The 27,083-nt window shown below is 41.6% G+C and overlaps 1 protein-coding gene across 14 annotated transcripts in view; it reads left to right on the top strand.

The window, feature by feature from the left end:
• Positions 1–27,083, top strand: part of MYCBP2 (MYC binding protein 2) — a 414,963-nt gene that overhangs the window by 159,093 nt on the left and 228,787 nt on the right. For all 14 annotated transcript variants that reach the window (XM_073347171.2, XM_073347218.2, XM_073347180.2 and 11 more), the window contains 5 exons: positions 2,817–2,942; positions 3,033–3,160; positions 11,310–11,401; positions 22,156–22,290; positions 22,376–22,459. In XM_073347171.2, the coding sequence (XP_073203272.1) occupies positions 2,817–2,942; positions 3,033–3,160; positions 11,310–11,401; positions 22,156–22,290; positions 22,376–22,459 (565 nt within the window). The remainder of the gene's footprint in view (positions 1–2,816; positions 2,943–3,032; positions 3,161–11,309; positions 11,402–22,155; positions 22,291–22,375; positions 22,460–27,083) is intronic.

Here is a 27,083-nt window from a genome sequence, read left to right as displayed (position 1 = left end):
CTCATGGGTCCCCAATGCCATGCTCTGTGTCTCAGTACATTTCAGCCCATTTTTCACCCTATCCCAGATGTCTCTTGGAAGGAGATGCTTCAAGATCCTGTATAGCTGCTTACATGGCTTTTCATACAAGGGTCAATTTAGGCCCATTTTGAAGCAGCTAAGCTAAAACCCTGGGCACCATCTGACTCGCACTCTAGAAGAGATGTCTCCACTTCTTTGGCACTGGTGAAGACACCACAACTGTTGGCACTAGTACTGGCTGTTCTGATACCTACAAATTATACCAGTTCAGCTTGCTGTCCCTTTCAGGGACCTGACACATCGACTAATGGAAGACTAGGATATGGGTTATTTTGGAAGAGGGTATCCCTTAGGACACTGACCAATCTGCTGATGGATATAATGTAGAGATCACCTCACCTGATGAAAACGTAAGATTTACTGTCATGTCATCACCTGATGTTTTCAAACAGTTTGCCATCTTCACATAAAGAGCCTAAATCTGGAAAAAGGTACTTGTACAGTGGAAATCAACAGATCTCTTGTTGGCATCTTACAGACCCAGGCTGAAGGGAAAAAAAAAACACAATCCCCATTAGCCATAAGTTGTGATTGAAACCGGCTTCCACCTCATAGGTCTGTAGTAGAACACACTGTATGTATCCCAGTTCTCTTTGAGGAATTCCATTTTTGGGGTAACCCCTGTCCCCAATTCCCTTGTGGTATCTGTAGCCCAGGATGGATTAAAATGGCCCAGATCTCTTTATTCAGCACCCAAAGGTGGGGAAGGTAGAAGACTTGGATGACTTTCGATTCAGGTTTTATTTTTCAGGCTACTTAGACATGAGAGTGGGAAGTTGCCAGGCTATAATGGCAAGGTATTCCTAATGTGGTCTGGGAAACATTGAGGCCTTATCTGTAGACCACGACCCCTTCAGTGGTGCAGATAACATGGTGCTAGAGAAAATGAAGTCCACTAGGGTCACTGCTAGATCTTGTGGTCTTTCTTAGCCCTTGACCTTTTTTATAGATACCTACCATCCTTACCCAATTTCACGTTCTATAGATGGGACAGTCTTAATTTGGCAGTGATTCTCTTCACAGAGAAGATTCCAGTCCCTTTCAAGACCCACCTATCATAGGAGGCCTTAACAACAATAAAGGAGCCAGCATCCTCAACAATCATCAACCCCAGACCACTTCATCTGTTTGTAAGAAGTGGATTTGATGGTGCACCCAATAGACACACACACCTATTTTCCCCATCTAATTCCATTCTGTTCGCTCCTTTCAGTCCTCATTTATCCTTCTTTTACACCACCTGATGTGTGATTATTTCCAGTTGCTGAATCTGGGAGACTGTCCTTGACCCACTTTCCATCCAGTTTGGCACCAGGCCTCCTCACAACTGTCCTCCCCTCCCTCTGCAGGAACGCTTCTTATGAGAAGGTCCTCCTGGAAGAATTTGACTTGCTCCTGTCAAAGGTACCATAGAATAAGTCCTACTAGAACACCAAGAACAGGAATTTTACACCTGTTGTTTTCTCATCCCCAAGAAAGTAGGAAGTCCGAGAACCATTCTATACCTGAGGAACAAATAAGATAATCAAGAACTTGAAGTTCAGGATGACCACTTTAGGGGATCTCCATTTCTTCATTGCTGTAAAATGACTGGTTTGCAGCTCTAAATTTGAAGAATGCATACTTCTACATACATTCTGTTCCTTTGTGACAGCTTTCACTGATTGGCCATGCAAAGATAGAACTCTTTGTGTCAAGAGAATAAACAACTCCTTTATATTGCACCAGTTAGACAGGGAAAATATTTTCACGGTTTGCCACATGGCCACATCAACAACAGTATTTAGAACTCCTAGAGTTGTCCAAGGAAACTCCTCACCTGCTTCCTCTTTTCCTATAAAATGGAGGTCAGTTGCAGAATCTAAATCTGACTGGAGGATAATTTCCTAATCTGTATAGACTCTTTTTTATGCATACAGAATGCTGATAATTCTCCTTCACTCAATGAAGGCATCTACCTTGAAGCATTATAGACAAAAATTGACATTTTATGCCTGAGACACCCGCCTGGAGAGGTGGGAGGCTGTCTGCCATGGAGAAAGGGATTTAGCAGCCCCCAGAGACAAGACTCCAGCCATGGAGCTGTTGACCTTGGAATATTTCACTTTAGCACATCAGCATGTTCCTACGAAACTTAATTTTGCCAGAAAAATTCTGACCAGCTCTATTTCTAAGCAGAGACTCTCTCAAATGGATTAAGTGCATAGAGCTATACTTAACTTCAGCTAGGATGCCTGTTCCTGCAGCTAATCTGTTTTCTACATGTTGTTTCTCCATCCTGATCTTACTGTTGATTCTTGACCCATTTGATAAGAATATGTAGAGACTGAAAGTCAGGTGAGAAACTTCTGCTTTAACTCTTCATTTTACTTATGTATATAAAGCATACCTGATGCCAAAGGAGGAATGTGTATGTAAGGCTGTTGTTGAGAGGTTCTATGCCATTGGCCACATAACAGGTTTAGTCAAATATTTCTTAGTTTATTGAGAACAAATTCTTAGTAAAAAGAGTTGCCTTCGGTGGTAAGGCTGTATATTTTACCACAGTGACTTCTTCAAGTATAATTGGAGGCAAAGTTCTATTCTTCTGCTACAGTATGCTTATGTGGGTGAGGGGCAAGATGATGGTGCTGCTGATACCTTTTTTCTTTAGGAGCATTCAGCTTTCCATCATAGTTCCACCAACTGTGGTTTCCAGTTACAGAAATTGAATATTTCTTTTTAATTTCTTTCAGGTTGTCTTGATACATTGGCTGCTATGCAGGACTTAAAAATGGGTGTAGCAAATACAGAGGAGGAGACTCAAGCAGTAATGAAAGTTTATTCCAAAGAAGATTATAGTGTGGTTAACAGATTTGAAAGTATGTACTCAGTATAATGTTGCTCAACAAACAGAATTTCATTCCACAAATCTGGTTCTATATAGACCTATAATTATTTGTTCCTTGTAGGTCATGGAGGAGGTTGGGGTTATTCAGCCCATTCAGTGGAAGCTATCCGTTTCTATGCCGATACTGACATTTTACTTGGTGGTCTTGGCCTTTTTGGAGGTAGGGGTGAATACACTGCTAAAATAAAGGTAAGAGACGATCTCTTTCAAAACATACTGTTTTAAGATCATGGGTTTAGAAATGTAATTTAGAATTGATAAGGTTTTTTAATGATTTTACTAATGTGAAAGGAGCCTTGCTGTACAGTTGTAAAAGCTATCCATCAAAAAACAAACAAACAAAAAAACCCACAGAAGAATATGAATCGGGCTCCTCACTGAGGCAGTATTGATTCAGTGCCTCATGATGATGGTAGTATGGGGGAGATATAAAACTGAGAGCTTCGCCACTCATCTTTAAAATCCTGTGCAACTTTTTCAAGAACAGGGGTATTGATTGGCACTGAAGTCCTGGCCAAATTTAAATTAAATGCTTTACCACTTGTCCTAAATTCCTAAGTAGCATTTCTGTTAACTTTTGGAGCTCTTCATTGATGTGGATGAAGTGATTAGAAACTTTGTTCATTGAAGTGCTTTTTGTATCATTCAATACAAAAGGAGAATTCATATCGTATTTTTGAAGAGACGATATTTTGGTGATACTCTTCTTAGACATTACAGCTTGGGCTACTAGAAACTTTAATGTTGAATAAGAGCATGCTGTCATACTTATAGTTGGGGATGGGTGACCCTTATATTGTTTTTTTTTCCCCCTAAATCCCACTGCAGTGTTGTTGAAAATACTGCCATCAGGCACCTCAAAGCTTAAAATCTAAATAATAGGTTTGGTTATACAGGTTGCCATCTAACTAAAACATGCTAAAAACTATAAACAAAATTCTGTTGAGTACTAGGCTATTCCAAAAGAAGGCAATTGAGGGCAACACTCGGTTAAAATAATGCATTTAATAATTGCAATTCATTTGCTAAATTATGCAGTAAAATCAAGTGATTTTTCTAATGATAATTCTTCGTGATTATTTTGATTATGTGAAAATGGAGACAACATAGGTTCTCCAAAAAGCTTTCCATAATTTTCTGGAATCAATCCATCAAAGCAGCAGTAGTAAGCTTCCAGAAAGATAATGTGATAACTTCCAAAAAGTCCCGTCGTCTTTCCTAGTCATGACAGAAGAACTCACTGTCGTCTAAATGTTTTCATTGACCTACAAGTTGATCTGGCCCTATGCAAACACACAGAGATGATTACAATCTTAGGTCCCAATCCTAGAAACATGCCTGTGACTACCTTTACGCACTGAGTAGCCCCATTGGTGTCAGTATTGAAATTACTGATTTCAATTAATGCATCACGAAGAAAAGACTTGATATTTTTAAGGAAAAAAACAGGAAAAAAAAAACTGTTTAAAAGAACTTACCCATTATACAAAAGCAAAAAGGCATAAACCATGTTTTTCCACTTTGTAGGTCTTCATTGAGTTACTCAAATGTAACTTCATACAGTCCAGGTTTCAAGATGGTCATACTTTGCTGAGTTAATGAATCTTACCATAAATATGCGTTTTGTGTCATTCAATGATTTTTATACTGATGAATTATTAATTCCTGTTCATAGGGATTTCAGAAATGCCTCAGAGGATGTTGAAAGGAAAGGAACAAGTTAGGTTATCTAATTTACTTAAAACCTGCTTTTTCTGCTTCGCAGCATGTCATTCAGATGTCATCAGTTACTTAGTTATGCTGCCTGAGATCTCTTCATCTTTCAAACAAGTGGGATTATTAAGAGGCTCTATTTAAGGAAATTTACAGGCTCTGTTCATCAATAATATTTCTAGAGGGGAAAACTGAAACTGTGCTCATATAAACAGATTGGATTGCCATATGACTAGGATTGGTGCAGAGAATCAGAACTACAAGTGATCAGTAAGAGCTAAGATTCTTCATTTGTCTCTGTGGATCACTCTCCAGGTGTGCATATGCCTCATGTGATATCTTTGAACAACAGTGGTTTTTTGGGTTGCACTTGTGCCCTGCATGCTTCTGAGCCTCCTCACCAGGTAGCATAATGGGCAGAGCACCTGCCAGCATCTCTCAGCTCCATCTTACTGTACATGACAGTGAGGCGGGCCCAAACTCTGTCTGCCTGCTACTTCCTAGCACATTTCCTATAGCTTTATTTTCCTGTAAGTTCCCCCTTTATTTCTTTTTCTTTTAAAACCTTTCCTTAAATTCAGTCCCCTTAAGAAGGAGGAAAACAATTAGCTTTTTGCTTTGTGCCAACACCTCTTCAGTGGTGGATTCAAAACCTTTGTGCTTTAAACCCTGTGCTTGTCTTGTGACTGTTTCAATCCCTTACAGACGATCATAGCCATTGTTTGTTTTGTCAGTGAGAGCCATGTGCCCGACTGATGCTCCATCTGCCCATCATTTTCCTCAAGCTCATGAAAATTCAGCGATACTTGGCTGAAATTACATCTTCTGGAGCAGTTTGGGAGGAAGTTCACATCCAGAAGAACTGGCATCAACCTCTGTGTCCCAGTCTGTCAGCTTGGGTGTGACTTCCAAGACTGGTACTGGTAAAAAAAAAAAAAAAAAAAATCTGACCCAGCACCCACAAGCTATAAGTAACAGCAGCCAAGGACCACTTCAGTACTAATGGCTGCTCTGGCATTGAAGACTGGAACCATGCTGTGGAAAGGTATCAGAGCACCGGACTAACCAGGGTTCCCAGCAGTGGCCTTCCCCAAAGAAAGGGAAAGTTGTGGCCTAAGAGCAGCTCTTTTATTTATTTATTTATTTATTGCTCTCTTCCCAAGAAAAGAGCACTAGAGCTGTGTGAATAACTGATTTTATTTATCTTTTTATTTTCGTTCACAGGCAATTCTGGGGGGGGAGAATTGTAGTTCAGGTTGAACCGAAACTAAAAATTCTGAAAAATTTCAGCAAATTTAAGTCAACAAAAAACTAAATTTGATTTGTGCTGAAATGAAATGTTTAGTTTCTGGGCATTTTTAAAATAAAGGCAAAAGAAAATCAATGTCTAGATTCACAAAACGGCTGGAGGAGAAGGTAGCGGTGGTGGTTTTGCTGCTTGCTTTCCTTATAACCTTTAGCCCCGGGATTGGAGCACTCACCTGGTATGTGGGAGACCCAGGTTCAAGTCCCCCCACTTTGCCTTTCAGGGTTCAGGGACTTGAACCCCCCATCTAGGTGACTTCCCTAATTATTGGGGTAAAGGTTATAAAGGAGGCTCCTCTTCCTCCAATCATTTTGTGAATAGTGCTTAAGTCCCCTTGTGAATCTACCCCTCCCACCACCCCAAAAAAGATTGGCCAAAACTATTTGGGTCAATTTTGGGTCAAATTCTTGAATAGTTTAGAGTTGACAAAAGCTGTATTTTCCAGCAAGTAAACAATTTTCAAAAATATTTCTCCTAGCTCTACTGAGCACAATGCCCTTTCATACTATAGGGGCAAGTGACGCTGTTCAATCTCTGACTCTGCATCAAAGGGCCTCAAGGTCACACCAGAACCTGGGACTGGGATAGATGCCTCGGTGCTGAAAATCTCAGTACTGACATCAGAGCTGGCATTGGCAGTTAAGGCACCAATATTCCCTGATGATTTATTACTGATGGAAGCTACTTTCTCTCCAGTATCACCCTCTCTACTGAGGGCACTTCATCTGGCACCAATTTAAAGATCTCAGCTCCCCATACTGACGTCACCTCAGAGATCACCACCACCAATAGAGGAGATCTTCTACTCTGGTCACTCTCCTAATTGCACCATATCAACACCCCCACCCCTATCCAACCAGCAATCTTCACTTCCCCGCTCTCCAAGATCAGGAGATGGTTCCAGACTAGAACACTCATTTCAGAGCCCCATTTTATCCATCATGTGGATGGCAGTGGCCCAACCTGGTCAAAGCAAACCATGCAACTTCCCATTTGGGCCATAATGGGCTTTCCAGGGCACATCCTCCAGAATTGGGTCTGCTTCCTGATAATCATGAAAATGTAGCTGGTTTTATTCTCCTGTGGCCTAAGTTTCAAGACCTCCTTCAGAAACTTTTTGGCTTAGTGATGAAGAATAGATGGATGAAGAGTCAGGTTCCCAGCCTCCAGACCAGTAACCTTCAACTTTTCCCAAAGATCTTTATCCTTCCTAATGATATAGTTTTTTCTGTTCCTTTACCAGCCCTGGATGATTTCAGAGTCTTTCAGGAGTTGCTTTCTCAAAAATTGTGTATGCTATTGAGATTGAGACCTCAGTGATCAAGGAGATGGCCCCTAAATTATTTGGTATCATCTGTTCTTGGTGGGTTAGCACCGCTTAAAAATAAAAGCATTTTAGAGCCAGCTAAAGCTTGCTGGAGGGCTCCTGCTACCTTTTTTCCCAACTAGCAACCAAGTGGGAAAGAGATATTAAGTGTTACAGAAAGGCTTTACAGTTCTGCACACATCCAGTCCTTGGATCTCTGGCGGTCTCTGCAGTGCAGCAGAAAGCTTGACAGTTTGGCTCATCAGAGGCTACTTCCAGAGCTAAAGACCCCCCAAAAGTTGGATGTCTTTGGGAGGAAAGCTTGCTTTTCCACTACGCACAGCAAGATGCTAAGTGTTGTTATACACAGTGAATTACTAAGTGTAGTACATTAAATATAATTTTTTGACACGAGACAAAGTATCTCCCTTCATGAACAAGCTTCCTCCAGAGCCCGGAGAGGAATTAAAGACTGTAATCTCTGAACGGTGGAAAGTGATAAAGACCTCTATATGAGCAGTTATGGATGTTTCTGATACTCCAGATGGGTCCGTGGCCATAGAGTAGAGTGAGGAGAGCTTGGTAGAGTGAAGAGAGCTTCAGGAATCCCAGAAGAGGTACACATACCGTAGAAGATTTACCCTTTGAAGGAACTGACTTGTTTAGTAACCTCACTTTTGAGACTTTACAATTATTAGAAGATTCTAGGGCTACTTTTGGATCCCTAGGCTTTTTTACCCTGACCTCAAGGTAGAAGCCTTCCAGGTACCAACATCGGCCCAGACTGAGGGCACCCTCCCACTCTCAGCAAGAGCATGTTATAGAGGCGAGGGCTCTCTGGGGAAGAAACCTAGAGCTTTGAAGGAAGTCACTTTCTGCCATAGTCACCATCCACCCTGCAACATCTTTGAGACAACAGGTTTGACCTGAAGGTCAAGAGTCACACCTGAGCCAACAAATGGATACTAGAAGTCCTCTTATGTGGGTATGTGATGCAGTTCCAGTCCCTACCTCAACCTCTTCAGGAATCTTTTCCCACAAGAGTCAACTGAAAGAAGTGGCCTCCTTGCTTTGCCCAAGAGCCATTCAGGCAATACCTATGGAATTCACGTACCCTTATTTCCTTATTGTGAAGAAGAAAGGGGGTCTTCATCGTGTCTTCAACCTCAGAAGACTGAACAAATATATATTCTGTCTCAGATTCAGAATGGCAGTGCTGCCTTTCCTCATCCCTTCTCTACTGGCACAATACTGGTTCATAGCTTTGAACCTCCAAGAAGCATATTTCCACATTTCAATCTATCTGACCCATAGGAAGTATCTGTGATTCACAGTAGGGCCCAGTCATTATCAATACAAAGTACAGCCACTTGATCTGGCCACAGCGCAGAGAGTATTAAATGTCTAGCTGCAGTAGATGAATCTAAGAAAACAAAGTCTTGGGTCTAGTTATATCTAGATGATTGGCTGATCTAAAGCAGCAGGATATCACCGCAGCTCTGAAAACCATCCTCAATCTGGTCAAAGAGCTGGGCCTGATAAACTACAACAAATTGTCATTCCGACCATCGCAGACAGTAGAATTCATAGAAATTTTAATCACTTCCAAATTGGCAAATGCACATCTTCTGTAAGAGAATTTCCATTCTATTCAATCAACCCCAGTGCAAACCTGTCTCAAACTTTTAGCCAATGTGTCGATTTTCACTTAGGTGACACTACTATTCAGACATGTCTTACATCTGTTGTGGGACTGTCTGAGCTTTGTGTATCAACTTAAAAAACATCAAGTGCATGCACATGTTGGAGTCCCAGCTCATATCTTTTTATCCCTAAACTGGTGGATGTATTTCCAGAATGTTCTCTACCCATCCATCTATAAAAATGCCTGTCACAGTTGCTCCAGGAACAAGTTGGGGGATCACCCTACACCTCTTTTTAAATGCATAAAATATCATAGAATCTCAGGTTTGGAAGAGACCAGGAGGTCATCTAGTCCAGCCCCCTGCTCAAAGCAGGACCAATCCCCAGTTTTGCCCCAGATCCCTAAACGGTCCCCTCAAGAATTGAACTCACAGTGCGGGGTTTAACAGGCCACTGACCTACCCATATGGTCCAAGAAGAACGTGAGACTCCATATAAACGTCCTGGAACTTAAGGCAATTAGGTTGGCCTCCAAAGCATTCCTCTAGCTTTAAAGTATTCTGTCACACAGATCCTTATATACAACACATCTGCAATGTATTATGTAAACAGGCAGAGGGCTGCCCATTCATCACTACAAGGCAACCAGAAAATGAACATGGTGTCACTTTAATGGGATAACCCCAATTGGTGGTCTTCCAGGGACCAACAAGTTAGCAGTCTTTCTCATCAGTCAGTGTGTCACCGATCATAAATGATCTCTAAAGAGCTACGTCCTCTCACTGATGTTTCAGCAGTGGAGAATATCACAGAATTATTTGCCATCAAAGAGAATGCAGAGTTTTGCCTGTGGCTCTGTGGGTGCCTGAGCCTAAGATCTATTCAAGATGTGTTTCTCATACCATGCTGTTGAGATACGATTCTGTCGATGCCCTTGGCACCTTGGGTTATAGGGAAAATCAGGATGCAGCCACACTGGTCCTGATAGCTGCTCATTGGCAGACACAATTCTGGCTAACAGATTTTCTCCAGATGTCCGCTCTCTGCTCTTGTATCACTTTAGGACTGTCCAAACATAACATCACAGAGCTGTGGACAGATTGGGTATGGATGTACAATCACTACACCTAATAGCTTGGATGTTGGCTGGTGAAGGGCTACTAAAGAGACTGTTCATTACAGGTATAAGAAATCCTCTTAGTTCTCCTCCAAGTGAAAAAAGATTTGCTATCTGGACAGCCCGGGATGACAATGACCCTTTGAAGGCCCCTTCCCCCAAGATCCTTGACTACCTTCTGCGACTGAAACTGTCTGGACTCTCCATTAGTTCAATCAAAGTTCACCTTGCAGCAATCTCAGTATGCCACATTCTGGTTCAGTCATGCTCTGTATTCTCCCATCTTTCTGTTTCTAGATTTTTAGAAGGGTTGAATCACAGTTACCCCACCAGTTAGGGAGCACCCTCCTTCTTGGGATCTCAACATTGACCTCGCAGGTCTCAAGCATCTGAATTTGAACCTCCTCTCTGAATGTTCTCTTAACCACTTTACTCTCAAAATAGCCTTTTTGGTGGGTATTACATCTGCCAGATGTGTCAGTGAACTCCAAGCCTTCATGGCTAATCACATCAAAAAGGTGGTGTTGAGACCTCATTCTAAGTTTATTGCCAAAGTTGTTTCACATTTCAACTTAAACCAAGCAATTAATCTAAAGATTTCTTTCTAAAATCCCATTTTTGTCCAAGAGAGGTAAAAAGGCCGTACTTTAGATTTGTAACAAGGTTTCTAGGTCCTTGTTATAGTCACTAAAACAGAGACCTTTACATGGCCTCCCATCTTTTTGTTGGTCTAAGTAGCACTGCTAAAGAGTTAAGCCATCTGCTTTCAAAGAATAACTAAATGCATTTCCCAGTGTATATGAATCTGTCACATGGATGGTGTATCCCTTCCAACAAACATTAAGGTTTGTTCAGTGAGAGCTCAGGTTGCCTCTTGAGCATGTTTTAGAAATATCCCCATACCTGAGATGTGCAAAGCAGCTGCTTTGGAGTAATTTTCTCCATGCCCTTGATTTGACAGCAAGGGTTGGAAAGGCAGTGTTACAGTCATTAGTTATTAGCTGATAAGACTCCTCAATGCCACTTTCTAGATGAGAAACTGATTGCCAGTCACCTAGAGTGGGATCCACACAGACATACTCAGAGTACTACAGTTACTGTAAAATAAATATCTATTCTTTTTTATATTTACTAATGGTAGTACACTGTTCAATAGTGTTCGTATAGAGAGAGGCAAGAAAGAATGACAAGCAAATGAGAATGGTAGAATGAAATTTGTAAATATGGATAAATATTTTATTTATTTTTGCAGTTGTTTGAATTGGGTCCAGATGGGGGAGATCATGAGACTGATGGGGACCTTCTTGCCGAAACTGATGTCTTGGCATATGATTGTGCTGCTAGGTAAATCATTTTATTTACTTTCTCTAAAGAGGCTTACAGTCTTGTTGGTTTTGTTTTGGTATGCATCTTAAACATATTTTGAAGGTATGCTAAGTAATCTGTGTTGTTAGACTCTCTAACATGTTGTGCTGCATTTATTATCTTCAACAAAAAGAAACAGAGTGAGAAGAGCAAACAAAAAACCAGTTCAGATATTGTAGGGAGACAGAGATATAAAATGGAAAAGTGAAAGCCTTCCCCGTCCCAGCCCAACACATTTACTTTTATTTTTCAGTGGAAATGTAGACATTAAATTTTGTATCTATTTGATTAAAGGATAAAGAATAGCTTTGAGAGTGCTGTAGCAGAAGGGCACTTTTTTACATATATGCTAGAAGGTCCAAATGTGGAACGTATTGATATATTTCTCAGAACTGACTAATATTGTGATTACCAAAGGAAAGGACACTGTGTTGTGCTTTGATCCATTTTGGGAGTGGGGGAAAAAGAAGCATTCTTCACTGAAATATCAATATGTATGGAATTAGGAGACTTTTTAACGGGGGAGACGGGATGAATTTACACACATGCTGAGGAACTAGGAATGACACATTTCTGTAACGATACTCAACTCAACTCACCTTTCAAAAAGCACATCTGTACCTTGAAGTCTGGATTCTTGAGTGCTCAGTTACCTAGTGATGTCTTCAGCCTCCCTTTGAACAGAAATTGTACTTAGATACTGAAAAGGGGTGTAACCAGGAGGGCATATAATTTGCAAATAGAAAGTGATCCACAAAAAACTGCTTTGACTGCCTTAATTATTGTCCATGTGAATGAAAAACAACTTTTCTTAAAGTTCATTTACAGCTGCTTTGGCCTTTCATGAACTTTCTGAATATAGGCAAGATTCTTTGCTAAAGCTTGTCATTGGGTTATTGAAATATGTAATGGATTTAAAACAATCTACTTCCCATTTTTTTAAAAAACAAAACAGTCACTGGGTAGTAATAGTATCAAATCAAGATAATGAGATTGTCTAAAAGATAATTAATCTTACATTATATTCTTCAAATAAGAGGGGAGTTACTAATTCCTAAATACTTTCCAAATGTAGTGACTGTCCTACTATGAACAGTTATCCTGCCAATATTTTTCACTTAACCGTCCTGCCCGTTGTGAAGTTTTTTTCCTGTAAATGTAATGTGAAAAGGTTCCTAGGCTTTTCTCTGGGGTCTGTTGAAGCTATTAGAAAGCACACCCAGTTTTCTGTTTCATTTAATATTGATTCAGTAGGTTTTGCTTTTTTCATGGGTAATCGCGTTTAAATAACTGGCTGACTACCTTTCTCACAGTTTAATACAGTTACCTAGAACTTGAATGTCATTCCAAGTCAGTTAGAGTAGCTAGCTTTCTAACCTATGTCCGTTAATTAGATTTGCTAAACTTCCACGTGGTCTTTGCACACTTTTACCAAGACATTGTTGGTTTGATTAATCCTTCAGACAAGAAACCAAATTTGGCTCAACAGAGTTACAGAATCTTTTTCTGTGTTAGAGTTGCTCAAACTGTCCTGTCTTCTAAAATTTTATTTCTGGGGGTGTGTCTCTCGCTCTCTCGGCATTTTTCAGAGGTATCCTATTTCTCTATATATTTGAAAATATCCAAATCATACAGTTCAAATAATAGTCATCCTGTTTGTTTCTTACTGTCTTTTGCAAACTGTTAAATTTTAATTTTAATAATATCTTAGTTTTTTTAGATTTGTGACAGGGCATGCATTATGATTAGTATTTTAAGAGTTGGTGTATAAATTCTCATTTGTAAATATTTTTTAGAGAAGCACGTTCTTGCTTACCACTCACCTGTTCCACCCTCTCAACAGACTTGAGGTTTTTCTAAACGTTATTCAACAAATTGGCTACTTTGGGAGTATTTTCACTTTCCATTTGAAAGGAATGTGTGACATCATGAATATTTCATGGAGGCAATATTAGTTGCTCCTTGTTGAGTGCAGCTGCTTAAATGTACATATATGGGAGTTCCTCCAAGGCTTGTTAATCCATTCAAGATGTATATTTTCAAAGAAAATCTATTGCAAGTAACTCCCCCTTCTTTATAGTTTAGGAACTTTCCTTAAAGATTTAGAATAATAATAAAAAAAGAAACTCCTACAGCCCTACGCTGTTTAATTCAGATTTAGCTCTCCAGGCAAAATTTTCTATCACACTTAACATAAGTGTTAGTTCACACAATACTGTCTCCCCTACTACTCTGAGTCCTAGGTCCCCAGTTTCCGGTTAGATACACTCATGCAACTGATGAGTTGATTGAGGTCCAGGTTCTTTTTCAAGTGCTGGTCCCTATGTGTATTACAGCTGTGGGTTTGCATGCGCATCATGGTTCCAAGTCTGGAAATTCTAACAAGCTGTGTCCCTTGGCCCACACATACACAGTAGTTCTTCTTGTGCTCCAGACCAAGGGCATAAGAGGAGTGGGGGACTGATGCCTCTCCAGTTTCTTCTTACGCTGCATGGCCTGAGTCAGAATCCCTATGTTCACAGATTTGTCTATAATGTGTTAAATAGATGTTGTAAATAGTTGTACTGAGTCTTGTTAGCTTTTATGGTATAGTTCTTTCCCCATACCGGGGACTATGCCCAGAGTCCTGAGAACATAACAGCCATACTGGGTTAGACCAATGGTCCATCTAGCCCAGTATCCTGTCTTCCGACAGTGGCCAATGCCAGGTGCATAAGAGGGAATAAGAGCAGGTAGTCATCATCTGATCCATTCCTTGTCTCTCATTCCCAGATTCTGACAAACAGAGGCTAGGGACACCATCTCTGCCCATCCTGGCTAATAGCCATTGATGAACCTATCCTCCCTCCATGAATTTATCTAGTTCTTTTTTGAACCCTGTTATGGTCTTGCCTTCACAACATACTCTGGCAAAAAGTCCCACAGATTGACCGTGTGTTGTGTGAAAAAATACTTTTTTGTTTGTTTTAAACCTTCTGTCTGTTAATTTCGTTTGGTAACCCCTAGTTTTTGTGTTATGAGAAGGAGTAAATAACACTTTCTTATTTACTTTCTCCATACCAGTCGTGATTTTGTAGACCTCTATCATATCCCCCCTCAGTTATCTCTTCGCCAAGCTGAAAAGTCTGTCTTATTAATCTCTCCTCATATGGAAGCTCCATACCCCTAATCAGTTAAGCAGTGCCGCTCCAAGAACAAGCTTGGGAGTGGAGGCTGCTACTGCTGCTAAGCCCAAGGACTCCTGATTTAGGGCTTCCTTGGAGAGTAGGCTTTACTCTCATGATCACAAGGACAGATCCCTGTTCAAGTCTGTTCATAAAAGATAACATCCCTTCTTGATCCCATCCAGGTTGGGTAAGCCTTTGCTCATGGATCTTAAGAGCTTGGGACCTCTGAAAACCCTCAGGCATTGACATCCACTGGCTCTAAGGATATGTCTACAAAGAAAAGCAAAGAAAAACCTGTGGCTGGCCCATGCCAGCTAACTCTGGCTATGGGGCGGTTTCATTGCTATGTAGACTTCCGGGCTCAGGCTGGAGCCCAGGTTCTGGGACCCTCCCACCTCACAGGGTCCTAGAGCCCAGGCTCCATCCAGAGCCTGGAAGTCTACACAGCAGTAAAACAGCCTGAGCCCCACGAGCCCGAATTGGCTGGCAAGATGTCTGGTTGCTGTGTAGACATACCCATATCAGTCCAGGACCTGACTCCTGTGTAGTACCAGGCCCTTCCTTTGAAGAACCACCCAACTGTGAACTCTTAGGACGCATTGAAATCATTGGTCCCATTCATCAGAATGCCCCAAACACCAAGACATATGGACATTTATACTTCACCGGAGGATATCTTCCTTCCTTACTCTCAGTCCCCTCTCTTCTTGGCCCATCCTGCCTAGGGCCATTTCACACCAGAGGATGAAACTGATGACACAGGAGTCATCTCTTCTCCAGCCCTTGGGCAGATGTCTGCCCTCTGGTACTGGCTGCCCCTCTAATAGGGAGAGAGCAATTTCAAGACTGGGACAAATCATATGTTCCAGCTAATCGCAGTCCTGACACAATCAAGGAATTATAGACTCCCTTCTTGCAATTATGCTTTCCCCATGGTCCTCCTGAGACGATTAACTCCTCCTTTAGCCTACTGGCCCCCATGGGACCTGTGTGGCAGATGCCCTGGATCCATCTTTGAGTCACGCCATAGCTCACCTGCTTAGCATCTGTCAGAGTACGAGGTGGAAGATGTTGATCCAAGTCTGCAGATACTGACTGGAATCTGATCCTCAATGAAGGTGATGAAGATGAATCTGACCTGGATGAAGCAGTTACTCTATCCTCACTATCTCCACCACTCCTCCATAGACAGTACTAGGAGCTGCTGCAGAGGATAGCCAGTGAACCTGAGATCCCATGAGAGGAGGTTCAGGACCTCCAACTCCAACTTTGCAGCCTATGTGTGCCCTGTTACTGAGGCCATCCTGGAGCCCGCCTTGATGGTATAAGCAGGTATAGAATCATAGAATATCAGGGTTGGAAGAGAGCTCAGGAGGTCATCTAGTTCAACCCCCTGCTTAAAGCAGGACCAATCCCCAACTAAATCATCCCAACCAGGGCTTTGTAAAGCTTGACCTTAATAACTTCCAAGGAAGGAGATTCCACCACCTCCCTAGGTAATGCATTCCAGTATTTCACCATCCTCCTAGTGAAAAAGTTTTTCCTAATATCCAACCTAAACCTCCCCCACTGTAACTTGAGACCATTACTCCTTGTTCTGTCATCAGCTACCACTGAGAACAGTCTAGATCCCTCCTCTTTGGAACCCCCTTTCAGGTAGTTGAAAGCAGCTATCAAATCCCCCCTCATTCTTCTCTTCCACAGACTAAACAATCCCAGTTCCCTCAGCCTCTCCTCATAAGTCATGTGTTCCAGTCCCCTAATCATTTTTGTTGCCCTCCACTGGACTCTTTCCAATTTTTCCACATCCTTCTTGTAGTGTGGGGCCCAAAACTGGACACAGTACTCCAGATGAGGCCTCACCAATGTCGAATAGAGGGGAATGATCACGTCCCTTGATCTGCTGGCAATGCCCCTACTTATACATTCCAAAATGCCATTGGCCTTCTTGGCAACAAGGGCACACTGTTGACTCATATCCAGCTTCTTGTCCACTGTAACCCCTAGGTCTTTTTCTGCAGAACTGTTGCCTAGCCGCTCAGTCCCTTGTCTGTAGCAGTGCATGAGATTCTTCATGAAGAGACCAAGGTCACAACATCAGAAGACCACCCCAGCTGACAAGGGCTCAAAGAGGTTGGACCTTTTGGAAGAGAGGGTTTTTTTTCCCCCCTCTGCAAGCCCCCAATTCTGTATTGCTACCTTTCAGGCCTCATTAGCGAAATACGATTTTAACAGTTACTCCAGGCTGGTGGACTTTAAGGACACGATTCCCCTGAGGGTAGAGTTCAGTTTCAATCCTTCATCAAGGAAGCCAAGTCAGTGGAAAAAATATCCTTACAAGCTACTCTGTATGCAGCGGATACATCATCTAGAAGTATAGCCACTGGCATAGTTATGAAGCATAAGTCTTGGCTTCACTTTTCAGGGTTCCCCACAGAGCTCCAGAACACTGTATGGTGACCTACCTTTTGACGAGTCAGATTTATTTAACAAGAAGATGGATGAGGCCTTACATTCATTGAAAGACTCTACTCCCTGGGAATTTGTACTCTGACTCTGAAGTGAAAAAAACACAGGCAGGTGTATGAACTAGGCTGCCTCCTCCACAAACATTCTGTCTTCAGTGTCCAGTTGAGCCTCCTCATAAATGACAGAGAAGTCAGAGGCCTCAATTTTCAGTTCCCTCTGCTGCCATGACGTTACCCATTCCTAGCCACCTGCCCAGGACTCTTTTTGATGCTTCTGTTGAGAAGTGCCAGCCATTACTGATTACTTCCCCACTTATCTTTGGGGGCCATCTCTCACTTTTTTCCCCACAGTTGGGACTCTATCACCACAGACAGTTGGGTTTTAGAAATTATCTATCAAGGTTATGCCATTACATTTCTCTCCTGCCCTTCCCCACAAACTTCCTTCCCGGCCCCTCTTCGGGGACGACTTTCATGAAGAGATTCTTCAACAAGAGGCAGACTCTCTTCCAACAAAGGGCAATAGAGGGAGTGCCATCTCAGAATCATGGGGAGAGGCTTTTATTCCCCTTGTTTCTTAATCCCCCCCCCCCCCAAAAAGACACAGGATGGAGACCCATTTGGGACCTTCATAAATGCAACATCTTTATTCAAAAGTTGAAATTCAGGATTGTTACACTAATATCAGTAATCCTACAGGAGGGAATATGGTCTGTGGCTCTCAATATGAAGGACACCTGTTTTCATGTAGATAGTCATCTGTCCCCCAGAAAGTTCTTTTGGTTCATGATAGGTCAGGAACACCTCCAGTTGAAAGCTCTTCTTTTTGGATTGGCAAAAGCACTAAAGTTTTCTCTGTGGTGGCAGCCCAGATCAGATGTCAAAGTTACACAGTTTTCTTCTAATTGGACAACTGGGTCCTAGTAGGTTGTTCCGGCCATGGGGACAGATCAGTGAATTTGTTCCCACTCCATCTTCTAGCAGCCATGGGTGTCTGTGTGAACAAATAGAAGTCCATTTTAACCTCCAGAGCCACGCTGGATTCCCTTTCAGCAAGAGCTTTCCTCCCCACAGAAAGATTTCAGTTTTAATGAGGAATCTAATAGCACGGATTATCCGTCAAAGACTATGGTCAGTGTGCCTTTCTCTCGAGTCACATGATCTCACGTACTTGAGACACCATTCGCCAGGCTTCATCTACAATGCCTACAGGCCTGGCTTCTATCTATCTCACCAGACAAGGACCACATGAGCACCAGAGTGACTGTTGTGCCCACCAGGGTCATTGCCTCTCTTACTTGGTAATCGAACCCGGATCAATTGAGAATAGGCATCCTCTTCAGCACTCCCACACGCAGTGCTACCATACATATCCCTCCAAGGTTGGAGGGCTCACCTGAATAACTACACTGTACAAGGTACCTGACTCCACAGAAGGCCAGACAGTGCATCAACTTGCTGGAACTGAGAACAGTCTGTGTGGCACGTAGGGTTCTTCTCCCTTTCATTCATTCTCTCCATGTCCAAGTAATGTCAGAACAAGGCTTTTTATATTAACAAGCGAGGTAGAGCAAGATTCCTTTGTAGTTAGATGAGGCCCTGAAACATAAACCCTTGTATCAGAGGCCCGGTATGAGGCCTAAGGCCTGAACTAAAGTAATGGTCAAGACTTTGCCAGCTTCTGTGAACAGGGCCTGCCTTTTGCTCAGAACTTAACTTTGCTTTATATTAGCCTCATCTAACTACACCCTTCACCTCTGCATAGAAGCACTCAGGCTTTGGAATTGGTGCATCAGAAACCACATCACTACCTAAGCCATGTACCTTCCAGGTATTCAAAATTCTGCAGCAGACAACCTGAGCAGACACATTTCTGCAGACCACGAGTGGGAAATACACAGCTCTGTCCTGAGCGAGATATTCAGTCAGTGGGGAGCACCTCAGTGGGATTTCTTCACACCCAAAACAAAGAAGAAACTGCTTCTCTATTGTTCCAGAGCAGCTATGAGCCATGATACTCAGGGCAATGTTTTCCTGCTGTAATAGACAACAGACCAGTTCAGATATGCATTTCTGCCCACTCCCCTGCTACCATAGGTCTTGAGAGAAGTCCTTCAAGACAAGGTCAGAGTCATTCTCCTAGAACCCAACCAGCCCAGGCCATTTTCATTCCCAGACCTTCTGGGAATGTCAGTCAGTCCTCGTATCAGGATCCGTCCTTTCCCAGATATCCTTACTCAGGAAGGCATCAAAATCCGACATCCCAATCGAGATCCAATTCACTTCATGGTTTGGTGTTTGAATGGACATCAGATCTAGAATACTCTTGCTCGACAGCTGTCCAAGCCATTCTTAATAAAAAAAAATAGGAAAGATTCAACCAGTAGTTGCTATGGAGCTAAACTGAAATGTTTCTCTACCTGGGCACAGTCTTCCTCAGAGTTTGCTGGTATCCCAGTTGTGTTAGATTATTTCAGTGGTTACAGGTACACTAACACATGTATGCCTGTGACAGTGGACCAGCTCAGTCAGTGGCGGGACTGTCCACTGCCCCCAGACCAGATGAAGGGTTAAAGCAAGGTATCCGAACATTTATAGACTGAAACAATCTGGGATAAGCAATTTACGTATCATCTTACTTGTTTGTTACCTCCCCTTGTACTTTTCTCTTGATGTTTCAGATAAAATATCCCTATTCATCACTTTTGTCAAACTATTTTATCGTGTGCTTGGTTAGTGTGTTCTTGTGCTGGCCTGCTGGAATGTGTTTACATATTCAGTGTGTTTTAGCAATGCTAACAATACTGGTGCCGAGTTCGTGTACTGGACACTGGCTTGCAGGCAAGCACCTGCTTTTGACAGGGCCTGACGGTTGCTCATAGCATAACTTATGCTGACTTAGGTTCAGGCCTTGCACCAGGCCCATGCTTCAGGCTCTCTTTCTACTACACATACTAGTTCAGGCCTCTGCTGCCAGTGCTGCAGTGGGAACAGCAGTACTTCCAACATCTTTGTTGACAACATCCTTTGTTGACACCCACCTCCAGTCTGATGGGTTGCATACACAGAGGGACCTGCACTTGAAGAAATTGAGGTTGCTTACCTTACAGTAACTAGTCGAGACGTGTCGTCCCTACTAGTATTCCACTACCCATATTCCTTTCCCTCTGCTTTGGATCCTATTGGATTTGTGGTAAGAAGAGGAACTGGAGAGGCATCGACCCACACTGCCTCTTCAGCTCTCAGGCTCGAGCACTAGGAGAACGACTGTGCGTGCGAGGGCGGAAGTACATTGCTTGTTAGAATTTCCGGACGCGGGTGCATGGCACTCATGCATACCCATGTATAATATATAGATAGGGACCATACCTCTTGAAGATGTGCATACGTCACACCTGTTTCTCATTCACATCAGACAGCTACACTAACCTGCCATTCATTCATTACTTCATACCCTCATGACTAATTCACATGTACTCTGGCTCATCCCCATTCATTTTTCAACCTGCTGTCTTTAGTCAATCTCTGCTCAATCACCAGTTTGTGAACTGATTCCAAAATATTCCCAACTCCGTCATAACTTCATTCACTCACTATTAACCCCATCATCAGATTTATCAGTTCGGTTTTCCTTCTCTTTCCCCTCACCCAATTCATCAGTTCTCTTCACAGTTCCACTAAACTGTTCCCATACAGTCATGTCTCTTTAAAGTTGTGTAGCTGTCTCAACTCTTTGCACATTGTTGGGCCACCGCATAGTACGTGGTTGCTCCTTTGTGTCTTTTCCCAGTCAGGTCTCAGTTCTTCCTTTCATAGTAAGTGTTTCACCTCTGCTTCATTTGCAACATTGCATCCATCCCCTAGATTGTGGAGGGACTGGGGGTTCTGTCCCTCTCCTTTATCTGTGGAGGGGCCAGGTAAGGAGCCAGATATCTTCTGTTCTCTCTGTGCCTGGAGAGTGGACTTGCAGAACTGGGTGAGTGCAGTTGGCAGCTTTAGAGCAGTACCACTGCCAAGCTTCACATTGCCAAAATACTCTGGATCTGGCCTCAGGTAACCAGGAGATGAAGAACAACCATGTCTTGGTCCAGGAGAGTGGGACGCCTGGAGGAACTGCTAATCATCATTCCTTAGTCAGTATATGCATAAGGTAGGAGGATTCAAAGGATTATACAGGTGTCATTGCAGGAGTTCTTCACTCACTCACATGCTGAACTGAGGTAGAGTGAAAAAAGGTCCTCTTACAGGCCCAAATTTGTATCAGCTTCTCTCTTGCCACCTGTCACAGCAGCAGGGCTACATTCAGTTCACATTTCTGAGGTTATTTTCTAAGGTTGAAAGATGACTTTAAAAAAGTTAATTAGTTATTGGTGAAATCCTAGTCCTACTGAAGTTCACTGTATTCACTATTAATCCCATTATCAGAATCAATGTGAAATCATTTCAGGGAAACAGGTCTTCCTTTACAAAGAATTTCAGGATTTTACTTTGTACATATTTTCTGTGTATTCTCTATTTGTGTATCTTGACACCCTTCCATGTATTTCCTTTCATATGAGTATATTTATATTAATGTATTCCTTAGAATTTATATTAACATATTCCTTAGAATTTGTGTGATATCCTGAAATTCTTTATTAAAAGTCCTGTTTCCCTGAAATGCTGTAAAGCTGTAGTAAAAATTTGCATTGACCAGGTTATTTACTATGCATTACTGCAAATGTTAATATTCTGTGTTTTGTTAAACTAACTGCATTCATTAGCCTAACCAGCATTCTAAATCTATAGTTGATCTGTAGTCTGCTATGTTTTAAGAACAATTTCAGGTTTAGTTTAGTGGATCACTGGATGTCCTGGCTTTCTGAAAAAAAACAAACGAAACAAAACCACAATCCACACACTGCCAGCACAGTGCAAAGTAGTGTAAAGTTGAGAGTGGAAATAGGTAGATATTTCATATTGTCATCATCCTTCTGGTTCATTTGCGTTTAGGATATTTACTGTGGATTGTCTTTTTTCAAGCTAGTTGATGAATTTCATACAATTTAATTTGCAAGTTAATTCAGACTTTTTTTTCTTTAAACTTTGCTTCTCTCAGAGAAAAATACGCAATGATGTTTGATGAACCAGTTCTCTTGCAAGCTGGCTGGTGGTATGTAGCCTGGGCACGAGTGTCAGGCCCTAGCAGTGATTGTGGATCTCACGGGCAGGCCTCTATTACGACAGATGATGGGTAATTTATTTTTGTGTGTCTCATATATTTGTATGAAATAGAGTATCTAATATTACTTGAATGAAAGTTGTTTTTTTTCTTTCAGCGTTGTTTTCCAGTTTAAGAGTTCCAAGAAATCAAATAATGGTACAGATGTTAATGCAGGACAGATCCCTCAGTTACTATACAGGTAATATTTTCATCCATTTTGGGGTCAGGTTATGGAATCATTCTTTTTTTTGTTTGTTTTTTTGAACGGAAGTACTGTAAAGATAAGCTTACCGTGCATGATAGGGCTGTTTTACTGGGTTAGGAAACTGTTGTTTGAAAACTTGTGGGAAAATTAAGTTATAGCTGAAAAGATATAAAGAAGGGTATGTGTCATACCAAAAGTTATTTCCATCTGGTTTTAAAAGGTTGTTGTGGTGTGTTAGTATTGAGATTTTGAATTAAAAGGTTTGCAATATTTCATCCTTAGTTTAGCTGCTAGTTTTGTGAATACTGGTGTTTTATCCCAAAAATAGTTCATTTTTGTGACAGATTGAAGGTCCTGAATGATTTGGCCAGCTCACTGCTTTAGGCTGTTTCTCAAAAACTACCATACAGAATTTCATACTGCAGTGCTTCTTAGACAAAATAGTCAAATGGTGCTTATACAGGCCTTGACTATGTATTTTTGTATTGTATTATCACCATTATCATTGTTATCATTGTATTGTATTATCACCATTTTGTTCTGTGGTTCACAGCTTCAGCTGTAAGTATTTTAGGTCCCAATCATAAAACTTTGCATTTGATTCTGAGAGTCTTGGATTTCTTGGCACACGTTCGAAGGCCAGTAGCTGACGAGTTGTTAGTAAAGCCCACTCTCAAAAACAGTAAACCACTCTGGATTTTTTTTCAGTGTCTTTCAGACTGGTTCCTCTAAGTGCTACCACTAAACAAACAGTAAATATGCATGACAGAAAATATTGCTTAATTGGGAGTTTTATCGAACGTTGCTTTGCACTTTGCGCATACAACGTTAGCTAAGATCAGAGTGTTACTTGGGGATTTCCTTGGTGTGAGTGAATTGACACCTTAAAGTGTGGTAGGGATAAAAATGAAATATGGGCTACAAAATCTTGCTGAGGGCATGTCTACATGTACAGCAGTGCAACTGCACTGATGCAGCTGCACTGCTGCAGTGCATCTAGAGAAGACTCTCTATGCTGATGGGAGAGAGGTCTCCCATTGGCATAATAAAACCACTTCCGCGAATGGCAGAAGCTGTGTCGGCAGGAGAAGCTCTCCTGCCATCATAGCGCTGTGCACACTATCACTTATGTTGGTATAACTTGTGTTTCCTGTGAGGAGGTTTGTTCACATCCCTGAACGACATAAGTCATACTGTAGAAGTACCCTTAGGGTTCTTGTGGCTGTGTGAATCTTGCCTACTGTTTTACTTTGATTCCAATCTCTCTCTCATTCTCTGAAAGGTCAAATGAATGTGACCGATTCAGTTTACATATATGTTCAGATAGTTCATTTAAGACTAGCAACTAGTGAAAAGTTGGCAATTCACAAAGATATCACTGAAGTAAAGACAGTTTTTTTTAAATTAGTCTCATCAGCGATGCACTGCACTGTCCTCTGCAAAAGAGAATTTTCCATTTGTTTAACTTTCTTAGGATGTAATATATTCCCTGAGGTCAGCTGCCACTCTAGATTCACAGTGGTGGGAAGGGCAGTCAACCTGTAAAAAGATATTGAGGCAGCTCTGAATAATTTTGTTTCTTTGATATTCTCTTAAGTGTTGCCTGTGTTATATTTTCTTCTCTTCCTAATTGCATAATTTTGGGCTTTCTCTTTTGAGGCCCAGCCCTTCACGTAGCCTTGGAGGTTTCCAAGACCCCTTTCTCAAACTCAAGGGACCTCAGATCTCCCTTCCCTCTTGTTGTGAGTCTCCTCAGAGTCCTCAGTCTACTCCTCTGCATATTTTCTTACTCCAATACTATCTCTTTGAAATGCTACATGAAATGCTCCATTAAGTGAACTTGCTAGTCAGGAAAGCTTTTGTTAACCTGTTGTTTTCCCATTTATCTCCTCTTTCAGAAAGCCTTGCATCTCTTTCCCAGCTTTTTTCCATTTCATTCCATTCATTCAATAAACTTACTCCTCCCGCCCCCCCGCACCCCCAATTCAGATACTCTCTCTCTTCTGAGGCTAAAAGTCGAAGGCTAAGCCTCAGACACATTGATCTACCTTTTAAAAAAAAAAAAAAAAGTCTCGGAAGCCTAAAACAACAGCAACAAAATATCAAGGCTGAAAGCCAAGACTGGAGAAGCTTGCTCTCTGTCCTTACAGGAAAGAGAACTTTCCAGCGTAGTTTCAAGAGAGACCTTTTCAGATTCAGGTGGTTACCTGTAGGCTATTTCAACGGAGTAGAATTGACAGTTGTATTTCCAATGTCAATTAATTCTATATTTTGCTTTACAGTACAGAAATAAAAAAGCACCTATCCCGGTGCTTAGGCACTTTTAAAGCAACTTTTTAAAGTACAGTAATATGGATGAGGGGCACACCACTGATTGGGTTGACATATGTACCCTCTCTGCACACATGCATATCATTTGTAAACTTACTATGTTTTCAATGAGGGTGAGATGTGATGTGGAAATGTCAAGTGGTGCTTTTACCATAGAAATGGACATAAACAACTGTCAAGGTTCCTCCCCCACTCTGAACTCTAGGGTACAGATGTGGGGACCTGCATGAAAAACCTCCTAAGCTTATCTTTACCAGCTTAGGTCAAAACTTCCCCAAGGTACAAAATATTCCACCCTTTGTCCTTGGATTGGCCGCTACCACCACCAAACTAATACTGGTTCCTGGGGAAGAGCTGCTTGGACGCGTCTTTCCCCCCAAAATACTTCCCAAAACCTTGCACCCCACTTCCTGGACAAGGTTTGGTAAAAAGCCTCACCAATTTGCCTAGGTGACTACAGACCCAGACCCTTGGATCTTAAGAACAATGAACAATCCTCCCAACACTTGCACCCCCCCTTTCCTGGGAAATGTTGGATAAAAAGCCTCACCAATTTGCATAGGTGACCACAGACCCAAACCCTTGGATCTGAGAACAATGAAAAAGCATTCAGTTTTCTTACAAGAAGACTTTTAATAAAAATAGAAATAAAGAAATCCCCCCTGTAAAATCAGGATGGTAGATACCTTACAGGGTAATTAGATTCAAAAACATAGAGAACCCCTCTAGGCAAAACCTTAAGTTACAAAAAAAGATACACAGACAGAAATAGTTATTCTATTCAGCACAGTTCTTTTCTCAGCCATTTAAAGAAATCATAATCTAACACATACCTAGCTAGATTACTTATTAAAAGTTCTAAGACTCCATTCCTGGTCTATCCCCGGCAAAGACAGAATATAGACAGACCCACAGACCCTTTGTTTCTCTCCCTCCTCCCAGCTTTTGAAAGTATCTTGTCTCATTGGTCATTTTGGTCAGGTGCCAGCAAGGTTACCTTTAGCTTCTTAACCCTTTACAGGTAAGAGGAGCTTTCCCCTGGCCAGGAGGGATTTCAAAGGGGTTTACCCTACAACAGCATAGCATGTTAAAATATTTGCATTCATTTCCGTTAGTTTAATGACTCATTATTTCAAGACATAAAATTGGATTTCTTTGTGACCTCAAAGCATCATAACAAACTAAAGAGTAAACTAAAATCTAATAATGAATTTGTACAGGTATCATTGAAATGAAGGTGACATTTCTAGTCAATATCATTATCATCTTGTTCATCATTTTTATGTATTCTGTTGCGAGTGCATGGGTTACCACAGTCTTCATTGTCTTAACATGTACACAGTTCTGTGCAGGGAGGATTGTTGTGACTACAGGCACACTTGATTGTCCTTAAGGGTCCAGGTACAAAGGGGATCTTGAAGCTAAGGTATCATTGGGCCCTTGAAGAATACAGGAAGTAGTTCATCATCCACATTTTTCCATCCATATTGCAAGGATGATCCAATATCTGGTTTACCTATGTGCAAAGACATCCAAATCTTTGTTTGCTGATATGCTCTTCAAAACTATCTTCACATGGGGGGAGTTTGGCCAGTAACTTGTTCTTTTTGATGGCTAGATTGAGGTGTAATCAAGTCAGATGTCTATGGGTCTCCTTTTCTTAATTGCTCTGGTCATACAACACGACTACCAACTTCCTTGCCTCAGAAATTGCAGCTTATCCATCACTCTCTACCAATTTGGCGGATCTCTGAAGAAGTAAGCTCCTTTTATTTTGACAAAGTTAAACACAGATTTTTCCCAATACCAAATAGGGATGACAGAGTCACATCCTGTTGTTGTGTATGTTGCAGAAGTCAGAAGTGAGTGTATTATACATTGCATGCGCAGGTTATGAAGTGACGCGTTTCAGTTGTGCTGGTAATGGTGCTTGTCTCAATCCAGGTTGTCAGTATATTCCATTTTTGGAAAGTAGTGAACAGCAAGGATCAAAACATCTGTACCATCTGATCTAATTACTGTAGATTTGATACCAAGAGACCCAAGAGCTATATTGGCATATACAGCATGCAGAAACATCCTTGTGTTCGCTGCTTCTTGAATGCTGTACAAGTCTTGGGCTTCAACACCTCTACTGATGATGGACTTTGCTACTTCACCATTGAAAAAGCCTCCAGCTAGGAGGAATGTTTGTTCTGGGTGTGGTTCTGCACTCTCAGGTGCATTATGAACCATACATTCACAGCGGAATTTTACAAGTGACTGCTTGTTGGGTGCCACATTTAGA

This window comes from Lepidochelys kempii, chromosome 1 (assembly GCF_965140285.1).
Source record: "Lepidochelys kempii isolate rLepKem1 chromosome 1, rLepKem1.hap1, whole genome shotgun sequence".
NCBI classification, from domain to species: Eukaryota; Metazoa; Chordata; order Testudines; family Cheloniidae; genus Lepidochelys; species Lepidochelys kempii.
Note: the sequence above shows the minus strand (reverse complement) of the source record. Positions and strands in the feature narration are given on the sequence as shown.